General features: G+C 50.8%; 2 protein-coding genes across 2 annotated transcripts; both read left to right on the forward strand.

Moving 5' to 3' along the window:
• Window positions 1-7,426: 7,426 nt before the first annotated feature.
• LOC311114255 (histone H3.2) lies at window positions 7,427-7,907 on the forward strand (the record flags this gene model as incomplete). The annotated part of the gene is made up of 1 exon (XM_084189515.1): window positions 7,427-7,907. The coding sequence occupies exon 1, from the start codon at window positions 7,497-7,499 to the stop codon at window positions 7,905-7,907; it is 411 nt and encodes a 136-aa protein (XP_084045641.1). The 5' UTR covers window positions 7,427-7,496.
• A 3,593-nt stretch (window positions 7,908-11,500) lies between these two features.
• Window positions 11,501-11,875, forward strand: LOC311114246 (histone H2B; the record flags this gene model as incomplete). The annotated part of the gene is made up of 1 exon (XM_084189507.1): window positions 11,501-11,875. The coding sequence occupies one exon, from the start codon at window positions 11,501-11,503 to the stop codon at window positions 11,873-11,875; it is 375 nt and encodes a 124-aa protein (XP_084045633.1).
• Between the last annotated feature and the right edge of the window lie 625 nt (window positions 11,876-12,500).

Raw genomic sequence — 12,500 nt, forward strand, 5'->3', positions numbered from 1 at the left:
GCACAGGCTGCTGCGCAAAGGCAACTACGCCGAGCGTGTGGGCGCTGGCGCACCAGTCTACCTGGCCGCCGTACTCGAGTACCTGACTGCTGAGATCCTGGAGTTGGCCGGCAACGCTGCCCGTGACAACAAGAAGACTCGTATCATCCCCCGTCACCTGCAACTGGCCGTCCGTAACGACGAGGAGCTGAACAAACGATTAGTTACCGGAGTGTAACTCCAGTTCTATGAGTGGCGCGGAGCCCCATAGGGGAGCTATGCTCCTAGTGGTTTACCCTCTGCCCTAAGGCAGATGCAGCCTGAAGCAAAATTATGCACACACCTACAGCCAATAGGAGTACAGGTGTCCCTATATAAGGAACCCCGTTCCCTCAATCTGCCTCCCGAGATATTATCTTCAGCGAGACTAGAGAGGGTCGGTAGGGCCTTAAGTCCTATGGGGCTCCGCGCCACTCATAGAACTGGAGTTACACTCCGGTAACTAATCGTTCTATATCGTGGAGCTCCGCCCCATAGGGGAGCTATGCTCCTAGTGGTTTAAGGCGGAGCGAAACGCTCCAAAATGTACTCCCTGCCGAGCCTAACACTTCCCATTAAAAAATGAAAAGGTCAAGCCCAGCAATGGCTGCAACCAATTCCCGCAGTACTGCGACTAAAAACCCATCAGGGCGTCACAATATACCGCGTCATCGGTTATAGACCCGCCCCATCTAGCTCAATGACAATGTCAATGGCTATTGGGCAGATCAATAGAATAGACGCCGTGCTAATCTGACTAGCAGATAGCCGTGCCTCAATATTCTATGGAACAAAATATACCAGTCATACTAAACTGAACCTCAGATAGATGACCTCACATTCTGTCCACTCAATACATGTTTCTATATGCTGACACTGTCAGCCAGGAGACATGCCACAGAATATGCTCTTCATCCGAAGCGGACCTGATAGAGACCAGTCTATCATCCTGCTTCTCCCTCCTCTACCTCAAGATTCTCCTTCAGCTGTGCTGAGTGCAATCGAGATTGGAGTTAAAGGGCTTATCCTTGACATAAGTCTTCCTAACCAGAGCGGACCTGATTGGAACCTGTCCAAGGTCCTGCTCTGTCCTCTTTTTCTAGCTCAAGAACGCCTTTCAGCTCTGCTGAAATTTGATCGAACAAAAGAGTTAGAAAACATGTCCATAATATGTTACTTCTAATAAAAGCGGACTTATGAACTTATTCACAATCCTGCTTTCTTTCTCTATTCTGCTCATGATCTCCCTTCAGCCACGCTGAGTACAGACCGAGCCAGAGAGTTAGAAGACATATCCAACAGATAGAAACGGATAAAAGGAGACGGTGTCGACCATGACGCTGCTCTACAAATATCCTCTACCTCTGTTCCTCTGAAGAGGGCAGTAGAAGCCGCTACTCCACGAGTGGAGTGCGCTCTAATACCCTGAGGCGGTTGTTGCCCCGCCGCCTCGTACGGCGTCTCAATGCCTTCACAAAGCCAATGAGACAAACGCTGTTTTGAAAGTGGTCTACCCAATGCAGCCGCACCGTGACACACAAACAGCTGAGGCGATGACCTAACCGCCGCTGTGCGCCTAACGTAACACGCCAAAGCGCGTACTGGGCACAGACAGTGAAGCTTTTCCTCACTCCTCTCCCCATGGGGAGGGGGATGAAAAGCCCACAATTCCACGATCTGCGATCTATATGCACTGTTAATAACCTTCGGCACAAATGCCGGGTTAGGACGTAACACCGCTCTGCTCAGATCGCCATTAATGGCTAGGCAGTCGGGTCTCGTCGACAGTGCACACAAATCGCTGACTCGTTTAGCAGTAGTCAAGGCAAGCAACAGCGCCGTCTTGATAGACAGCATCTTGAGGGGTATTTGATTCAATGGCTCGAACGGCGACTTACATAGCGCTTCGAGAACCAATGCCAAATCCCACTTGGGCAGCGTAGCTCTAGGTCTTGGCCTAAGCCGTTGCGTTCCCAATAGGAAACGTTTCACTAATGGGTGACTGAACACACTTTTTCCGTTAAACCCTTCATGACCAGCTGAAATTGCCGCTGCAAACACTCGAATAGTGGAGGGCGATTTCTGCTTATCAAACATAGACTGTAGGAATGAGAGCACACTCTCTACCTGACAGCTCATGGGGTCCACGTCCTGTGTATCACACCATCGTGAGAAAACGTTCCATCTGCTGGTATACAACCTAGAAGTGGAACCGGCTCTTGCGCCCTGTATTGTTCTGATCACTGCATCAGACAACCCACGGCGCTTTAACCTGTCCCATTCAGGAACCAAGCCTTCAGTGGTTGGCCGATTATGGGCCATTGCCCTATCGAGCCTCCCGCCTGAATCAACGCGTCTCGTCGATGTGGAATTGGCCAGGGTGGCGCAATCAACATCTGACTCATCTCTGCAAACCACGGAGCCCCCGGGCGATCGGGCGCTATCAGTATCACTGACAGCTCCTCTGACCTCACCCTGGCTAACAGTGGGAGAATGCAAGACAGCGGAGGGAATGCATACAGGAGAACTCTCGGCCACGGGTAGTGCGCGAATGCGTCTCTTCCCAATGGCGGTTCGTCCTGGTTTCTCAGAGAGAACCATAGGGGACACTGCGCGTTCACACGTGACGCGAACAGGTCCACCTCGGCTCTCCCGAATTGTTCCCAAATCTGTAGAACAATGTCCGGGTGCAGACACCACTCGTCGTCTCGAGGACCCCCTCTTGACATGATGTCTGCCCCTACGTTCAAGTAGCCCGGAATGTGTGCTGCTCTCAACGAGCGAAGGTGCTTGTGAGCCCCCCGCCACAATTCCACTGCCGCCCGATGAAGGGCAGGAGACCTGACCCCTCCCTGGCGGTTTATGTGAGCCACTGTGGTTCGGTTGTCTGACCAGACCAACACATCGCGACCCCGAAGGGTAGACGCGAAGTGGGTCAAGACCAGTCGCACCGTTTCCAACTCTAGGAGGTTGATGTGACGACCTGATTGAGGCCATGCACCTCCTATCGCTTGAGACTGACATGTCCCTCCCCATCCAGTCAGAGAGGCATCTGTAAACACTGGAATGTAGGATGACACCTTGCCCATCGGGACTCCGTGCGTGAGAACGCACGGGTTCCGCCAATAGTCCAGGTCTGCTCTTAGCGAGAGAGGAACCACCACCAACCGATGACGTTGACGCACTGGGTCTAGTCTTAGTTGGGCGAACCACCGCTGTGCTTTGCGCATATGCAGAAGCCCTAGCGGGACCACAGAGTGGGCTGCCGACATGAGACCCAAAAGTGACATGATCGATAGCGCCGTTACTGTGTGATTCGGACGACACTTCCTCAGGGCTAGTAACAATGCTGCCCTTCGAGGGTCCGAAATTCGCGCCCTCATCATTACAGTGTCTAGCTGTAGTCCCAGGTAGACAATCTGATGACTGGGCCAGGGTGCGCTCTTTTTCCAATTCACAGCAAACCCCAGACGCGTGAGATGAATCACTGTCTGTGTCGTGTGTGTGAACGCCAGCTCTGCTGACGGGGCGAGAATCAGCAGGTCGTCTAGGTAGGCTAATAGCCTTATCCCTTGACGACGCAGCGGTTCCAATGCCGCCTCCACACATTTGGAAAACGTTCGAGGTGCCAGGGCGTACCCAAACGGCATCCTCGTGAACTTGTACGCCACCCCTTGAAAGGCGAACCGCAGAAACTTTCTGTGGCGCGATTGTATCGGCACATGAAAGTACGCGTCCTTTAGGTCTATGCTTGTACAAAAATCTCCCTTCTGAACACATTCCAGTAGGCGTTTTGTCGTCAGCATTCGGAAGGGCCGTTTGGTTATGCTCTCGTTGAGAATGCGTAAATCCAAAATCGGCCTCACTCCCCCCGTCTTTTTTTGGCACTAGGAAATAGGGCGAGTATAGCCCCTTGTTCCTTTGCTCTCGGGGAACTACTGTGACCGCCTCCTTCGCCAAAAGTTCCGTAATCTCTGATCTCAGAGCGGCTACTTTGTCTGGCGTTTTCATCACCGTTTCCACCACTCCCCTGAACGGGGGTGGGGTCCGATGGAATTGGAGGGCATAACCCTTCTCTAACGTCTGTTCTAGCCAGCGTGAGAGGGTACAGCTTCGACGCCACTGCCAGCAATGCAGAGAAAGCGGGTGCGCACGAAGCTGTGGTGCATCCAGTAGGAAGGACCTGTATTCCTCTATGGCCCTCGCCGCCGCTATTCCCCAGCACTGGGTTGGTGGAATAGCCCAAGGCGGGCCCCCTTTGAAAGGGAGAGGACACATCAGCTCGTTCTGGGAGAGTCGGGGGCTTTGATACGTTGGTTACGACCGTAACTCCAGTAATCTTGCCCTCCGTGAACGCAGCACGGGTCTGAACTGCACTGTCTGAGGTACTGGCCTGAGACAGAGCGCTCTTCCCGGAAAGCGATTGCGTCATCATGTCATTGCCTGACTGAGACTGCCGCTTAGCATGAGACTTATCCTTTACAGAACTCAACAGAATCTGAAAGGTGTGATCTCTGACTGATACCACACGGTGGTGCCACAATGCCTCTTTACTGGTCTTAAGCGGCTGTTCAACGACACACTCAATGTGTGGTGAGCTGCGCTCAGAGCCATGGGCATTGATACGTTCAGAATAAGCCGGAGGCGTCCATACCTTGGTTATACCTGTAACCCTGGTATTCCCGCTCTCCGTGAACGTCGCACGGGTCTGATCTGCGCTGACTGAGGCATTAGCCTGCAGCAAGGCGTCATTCCCGGTTAGCGGCTGCGTCTTCATGTCACATTGGGACAGAGACAGCTGTCTGCTGAATGTGAGGTATCCTGAGATAAGCCAAGACGGTGTCTTGGTATCTTTCCTCCCTTCACCTCCTGTGTGCGTTCAGCTCTGCACCTCTGGTGGGCTGAACTACGCTCAGTGTGGTGAGTATTAGCGCGTTCAGAAAGAAGTGGGGGCGCCGATACACTGGGAAACTTCGTCACCGTGGTAATCGGGCCCTCCGTGAACGCAGCATGGGTCTGAATCGCACTAACCGAGACCTTAGTCTGCGATAGTGCGCCATCCCCAACTAGCGGCTGCGTCATCATGTCTCCTGACTGAGACTGCAGCCTGCTATGAGAGGCACTCACTACAGTACTCCTTGGAGTCTGTAATGTGAGGTCTCTTTGAGATAAACCAAGACGGCGTCTAGGTATTATTCCTCCTTTCACCTCCTGTGTGCGTTCAGCTCTGCACCTCTGGTGGGCTGAACTACACTCAGTGTGGTGAGCCTGGGCGCGTTCAGGAAAAGGTGGGGGCGCCGATACACTGGGCACCTTCGTGACCGTGGTAATCGGGCCCTTCTTGAACGCAGCATGGGTCTGGGTCGTACTAACAGAGACCTTAGTCTGTGATAGTGCGCCACCCCCAATGTGGTTATTATCAGCGCGTTCTGAGAGAAACGGGGGCGCCGATACGTGGTTACGCCCGTAACCGTAGTAATCAGGCCCTCCGTGAACGCAGCACAGGTCTGAACTGCACTGACTGAGGCGTTAGCCTGAGACAGAGCGCCGTCCCGGATAGCGGTCGCGTCATCATGCCATTATCTGGCTGAGACTGCAGCCTGCTATGTGAGACACTCACTACGGCACTCCTAGGAGTCTGTAAAGTGAGGTCCTATAAGGTACACTTAATACCTTTTATATACCTGCCTTATGTGTGCATTCAGCAACGCACCATGGTGGGCTGAGCTGCACTCATAGTGGTAAGAGAGAGAGCGAGAGTGAGGAAGGTCGAACGCTCTCGGATGTATTATGGAAAAGGGGCTCTTTCTTGACAGTGTCAAGTAGAGCCAACTCTTTATTACACACATCAACAAAAAACATTCTCCTCCATACACTCAACGGTAGAGTGGGGGGGGGGACAGTGGGCTCGGTCACAGCAGGCGCTGTGCCGTCTTCCGTTCTCTCCCCCTCGCCTGTCATAAACGGCGTCTCTTCTGGCCGGCCCTTCGGGTGATGCCAGGATGACGCTTTAATGACCTCTCTCGCCGGCACCTCTGGCGCTGCAGGGGGGGGCGAGGCCCGCTCCCTTGCTGCTGGAGGCCGCCGTCTGACGCCAAGCTGTAGCGAGAGTAACGGCCGCCCTTCCTCATATCCACTTCCGGGTTGGAGGGAATGGGGGGCAGCTTAATCTCCCGCTGTTTAGCAGCCCACTCAATGAGACCTGAGAATTCAGGCACAGAGAGGCTGTGGCGTCATCATCCAGGGATGTAATGACCTCACAATTTCCCGAAGGAAAAGGGGGGTTAAACATCTGGGTCAGTGTAATGAATTGTTCCAATAGAATATTCATTTCTTCCCCAATAGCCCTGTCATCTCCTGAGTCAGTGCCCTCAGATGATGCCTCAGCTGAGACTAACACTGATAGCACATCCTCAAGAGGAATATCCTCCCTAAAAATGCCCAATGCTGCTTCCACTCCTTCAAAAAAGGAGGGCGCAGCTGGCGCATAGTGGGGGATTGATGAAGCTGTCCCTGGCGTGCTGTGCCTCTCAACCCACGAAACAATGTCGGGGGGGGTCGACAGCCGCCAAGGGGAACAGCGACATTGAGCTCTGAAAAGAGCTTTTGTTAAATGCTTACCTTAGGATAAGCTTGGTGTGCTCATTGTAGGAAGACGTTGATGGCTGGATATCAACGACGAGATCTTCCTGAGTCTTCTATGGCTTCTTCAATTCTAGTCCAGTCGCTGAAGATAATGGGAGGCAGATTGAGGGAACGGGGTTCCTTATATAGGGACACCTGTACTCCTATTGGCTGTAGGTGTGTGCATAATTTTGCTTCAGGCTGCATCTGCCTTAGGGCAGAGGGTAAACCACTAGGAGCATAGCTCCCCTATGGGGCGGAGCTCCACGATATAGAACTGCTCGGCGGTGTGACCATCGCTCAGGGTGGTGTGCTGCCCAACATCCAGGCAGTCCTACTCCCCAAGAAGACCGAGAAGGCAGTCAAAGCCAAGTAAATTCGCTACTGCGACTTCAACTTGACTACTCAACCCCCAAAGGCTCTTTTAAGAGCCAACCACCTAGCTCTCCAAAAGCGCAAAGTACCTTTCTATGACCGCAATACATTGAGTGGGTGTATACACAACTATTTCGACATTCTGTGCCCACATGAGGCCTTGCATGAACAACAACACCTACTTGGCCTCATTTGCCATAGCAGGCTAGCATTAGATGATACGTGCCTATAAGCTGTCACTCTTGACTTTGGCGACTATTATTGCGCGTAAAGGGCCGGCGGCGTCCTATTGCGCGCGCACCGGGAGTTTGAGTTTTGGAGAGGCCGGGCCTCCCGTCCAATGGCCAACGGAGGAGGCCTGCGAAACGGGCCAATCGGGGTGGTGGGGAGATGGTGTCCAATCAGCAGGCGCCACTGCCGGCTTTATAAACTTCACATAGGCATTTCGAGGCTATACTCCCGACTGTCAGAGCAGCGCCATGGCCAGAACCAAGCAAACCGCTCGCAAATCCACCGGTGGCAAAGCCCCCAGGAAGCAGCTCGCCACTAAGGCTGCTCGCAAGAGTGCCCCGGCCACCGGCGGTGTGAAGAAGCCTCACCGTTACAGGCCCGGCACCGTGGCTCTGAGAGAGATCCGTCGTTACCAGAAGTCCACTGAGCTACTCATCCGCAAGCTGCCCTTCCAGCGCCTGGTGCGAGAAATCGCCCAGGACTTCAAGACCGACCTGCGCTTCCAGAGCTCCGCCGTGATGGCCCTACAGGAGGCTAGCGAGGCTTACCTGGTCGGCCTGTTCGAGGACACCAACCTGTGCGCCATCCACGCCAAGCGGGTGACCATCATGCCCAAGGACATCCAGCTGGCCCGCCGTATTCGCGGAGAGCGCGCATAAATGAGGATGACCTGAACTCGAATATCCCCCAAAGGCTCTTTTAAGAGCCACCTCCATATTTCCATCAAAAAGGCACAATTGTTCCATGTATACACGCACCTCTACATTAGCCACCATGTATGTTGTTCACTAACACGTCTAAAAGCTACGTATTGCACCTTTTTAGTTGCCTGAAGTCTAGCTTCAATGTTTGTGTGTGTGTATATACACAACCATCTGGCATCATCCACTTCCTTTGAACTATATAGTAACACAGTAAAATGCTTTACAAAGGAGGGGAAAAAGAAACGAGTGATAATATAGGCCGAATAGTAACAAGAATTGTGTTCAGATGAATAATTGACACTATTAGTTGTGTGTAATAATAGCCTTGCATGCAGTCCAGAAAAAACATTGCATGCCAACTTACTTTGAAAGTCCCATGTTGCAGTGCTGCTGAGAGACTCATGCAGAGGCCCAAACTTTACAATGGAGCACGGAGGCCATCTTGTGGTTAAATGTGGGTACTGCACCTCATGGTGAGTCCCTTTCAGCATTTGCTCTTTAGGCCAGCGTTTCCCAAACGCGGTCCTGGGGTCCACAAGGGGTGCGCGTTTTGCGTTTTGCCCTAGCACTCCACAACTGATTCTAATACTCCCAGCTTGATGATGATGAGTTGATTATTTGAATCAGCTGTGTAGTGCTAGGGCAAAAACTCCCAAAATGTGGCCCGAGTTTGGGAAACCCTGCTTTAGGCTAATACTAGCCTATTAGGATGACTTGGTTCGATCGCTTTAATGGCAACTGCTGAACTCTGGTTTCACTAATTACTTGTCCCAGGTCACCATTATGAATCCAATAGCAAAACAAATGTTTCAAAATAGCTCAATAGTGAAAAAAGGCCAGGAAATGATGGGTTCTCAGCAATATTTCACCAACAACCAATCACTATTCACGCATAGACATTAGGATCATCAACAAATATTCCTAAGTCATACTACAAAAGGGTTGTAACGAAATGGATTTGTCTGTTCAATGCAAGTTCAACGTCAAAGAAAAAGTGCATCACCACAACAAACGTGTCTTTAGATACACTGTAAAAAATGACTTTGTGGAATGTACTCAAGCTATTACAGTCAACAAAAGCACACGTCATATTGTTGAGTAGATCTTTTTGCTTGTTTTTATGAGTAGATAAGCTTGAGTAAGTTGAGTTGATGTGGTCCAATACATTGAGTAAAGATGATAGAGACGTAAAAAGGATTATATTACGTTGATTCGACTCAAATAGACATTGTGTTATTTTACCTGAATGATTCATCCTATTATGTATTTAGACCAACTTACTTTGGATTCACTCAATCACATCCCTTAAGAGAAAAGGTATCCGGACACCGGGAATCCATTTATTTAAACATCAACGGTTTGCAAAACATCTGTTATTATGAGTTGACAAATTACGTAATTGCAATCAACACTGCAGGTAAATCATGATTGCTGCAGGTAGGCAACACCGTAGAAATAGGAACTACAACACTAACAACAAGTGACATTTACTCCTGATGTACTGACTGACCTGTTGCAACCTCTACAACCACTGTGCTTATTATTTGACCCTGCTGGTCATCTATGAACGTTTGAACATCTTGGAGAAAAATGTGTGAAACCACTGCCTATATGAGGAGCTGTCGTTGTTTGTTTTATTACCACATACTTATGGAAATTGCACCGGTTGAGAGATGATGGCTCTCTTGTGCCTACGGTGAAGGGTACTTCTGATCCAGCAGGTGGTGCTAAGATCCCTCCCTATATGACTTGAATGATGAGTTGATTTATTCCTTATAGCTCCTAATGATTTTAAGGCCAGTGTTGGCAAACATTACTTGTGCTCCAGCAGGTGGCCATGACATCCCTCCCTATATGACTTGACTGACCAGTTAGTTGATGGACTCCTTATAGCTCCTAAATTTAATGATTTTAAGGCCAGTGTTGGCAAACATGACTTCTGCTCCAGCAGGTGGCCATGAAATCCCCCCCTATATGACTTGACTGACCAGGTAGTTGATGGACTCCTTATAGCTCTTAATGATCTCAAGTGTCTGTGTTTTTATGTGGTTAGGAGTTTTGCTCACTGCGTGTCCCCCTTCCATTTCAGTGTTTCCCAACTCCAGCGGTAGAGTAGGCTACCCCCAACAGGACCCATTTTTCTTGTAGGCCTGGACAGCCACAGCTGATTGAACAACCTGTCACCTAAATTACCAAGTCCTCAATGAGTAGAATCAGGTGCAACAACAACAACAACAACAACAACAACAACAACAATATGAGGAGAGGGACACAGTGTACTAGCTGATCTCCCAGTTGTCACAGTTTGGCCTTGTGTTCCACATAGCCTATATCAGTATTTGAGTATGTTTCCCGCGCACGTTAGTTGCTTTCACGTCATCTTTGAAATCGCTCCTCCCTAGTCCCCTAGAACGAGCGCCCTCCCCTTTGCAACGCCTCCGAACATATAACAGAGGCGCGCTTTCTGTGCCGCCGGCCTCAATCAGGTCGACCAAACGCAGATAATAGCGCACCGCGCACCGGCGCTGAAATCATTCATTCACTTGAACTCAACTAGCGAACACACCATGTCCGGAAGAGGCAAAGGCGGCAAGGGACTCGGAAAAGGAGGCGCCAAGCGTCACCGCAAAGTTCTCCGCGATAACATCCAGGGAATCACCAAACCCGCTATCCGCCGTCTGGCTCGCCGCGGCGGCGTGAAGCGTATTTCCGGTCTGATCTACGAGGAGACCCGCGGTGTCCTGAAGGTGTTCCTGGAGAACGTGATCCGTGACGCAGTCACCTACACCGAGCACGCCAAGAGGAAGACCGTTACCGCCATGGACGTGGTCTACGCTCTGAAACGTCAGGGACGCACCCTGTACGGTTTCGGCGGTTAAACCCACTCTCTTCGGAACCTCAACACCCCGACTCGAACCCAAAGGCTCTTTTAAGAGCCACCCACATCCGCTTAAAATGGGCCCATTCCATGTAGTGTTATATATAACAACAAATGTTTAGTATGCAATTTAGTAAGAAAGTATGAGCCACTTCGAGTGGACAGGGAGTATTAATTAGAGGATTCTAATGTCCCGTACACTTTTAGCGCACAGAGGGAGGCCTATATCTGACAGTGGCAAAGTGTAAGAACGTTATTATTTTGGGTCAAGCAATAGTGGAATTTGGACAACATAAAGCCACCACGAGTCGGTAGACGTGGCTCGAAAAGAGGGGGACAGCGCGCACACACACACACACACAGTCCAAAATGGGAGCCCTATGTCTGACGGTGCCAAAGTGGGCAATTCTATCACCAGCATTATTTGGCACAACAATCGTGCCATTTGGACACCTATTAAAGCCCCCCTTTTGAAACACACAATTCCCCATCGGTCACAGAGCATAGGCTATAGAGAGGAGGGAGGGAGGGAGGGAGGGAGGGAGGGAGGGAGGGAGCAAGCAAGCAGGGGAGTGTCTACGGCCGCTGACTTTGCTTAGCTTCCTCTTCATAAGACGGGTAAGCGCCCTTCACCCCCTCATTCGTTTCTGAGAAGCAACGAGACATCATCATGCCCGAGCCAGCAAAGTCAGCGCCCAAGAAGGGCTCCAAGAAAGCCGTCACCAAGACCGCAGGGAAGGGCGGCAAGAAGCGCAGAAAGTCCAGGAAGGAGAGTTACGCCATCTACGTGTACAAAGTCCTGAAGCAGGTCCACCCCGACACCGGCATCTCCTCCAAGGCCATGGGAATCATGAACTCCTTCGTGAACGACATCTTCGAGCGTATCGCCGGAGAGTCCTCTCGCCTGGCCCACTACAACAAGCGTTCTACCATCACCTCCAGGGAGATCCAGACCGCGGTGCGCCTGCTGCTCCCCGGTGAACTTGCCAAACACGCCGTGTCCGAGGGCACCAAGGCCGTAACCAAGTACACCAGCTCCAAGTAAACAGCGCATTTGGACTGCTCTACTAACCCAAAGGCTCTTTTAAGAGCCACCCACTCTGTCAGTAAAAAAAGCAATTCCATCGCCACCGAATGAATGCGTAGGTAGGCTGCGTTACATTGTATCATTGTTTAATGGGCGGCGCGCGCCGCCTCGGAGAGCGGCTACATTGTATCATTGTTTAATGGGCGGCGCGCGCCGGCTCAGAGAGCGGCTACATTGTATCATTTCCCCTGCCCGTTCCAGCGTAGGGGTTTAGCGCGCCTTTTTTGGTGTCTTTGCGCGCTGAATAGTAACCCATGTTTGTCGGGCTCTATTCCAGGTGAAGGCAATGTAAAATGGCACCATTTGACAAAGGGTGTAAATAAATAAATCAAAAAGGCAGTCTGTTGGGTTTGATTGGAAATAAATTCCCTTTATCGTCTAATGAGCAGATAGTCATTTTGAGTTGACTTCCTGAATCGGTAGGACACGGATGGAGTGAATGGATGCTCCATCATTGGACTATACCCTAATGATGTGAACGAGAATGATGATGGCAAGAATAAAAAGGTGGTGAATAATATGAATGTATATTTTTTATATATATATATATATATATATATGAACGTAGCCCTTTTGGCCTACA

This window comes from Coregonus lavaretus (genome assembly GCF_964263955.1).
Source record: "Coregonus lavaretus genome assembly, contig: HAP1_SCAFFOLD_1545, whole genome shotgun sequence".
NCBI lineage: Eukaryota > Metazoa > Chordata > Actinopteri > Salmoniformes > Salmonidae > Coregonus > Coregonus lavaretus.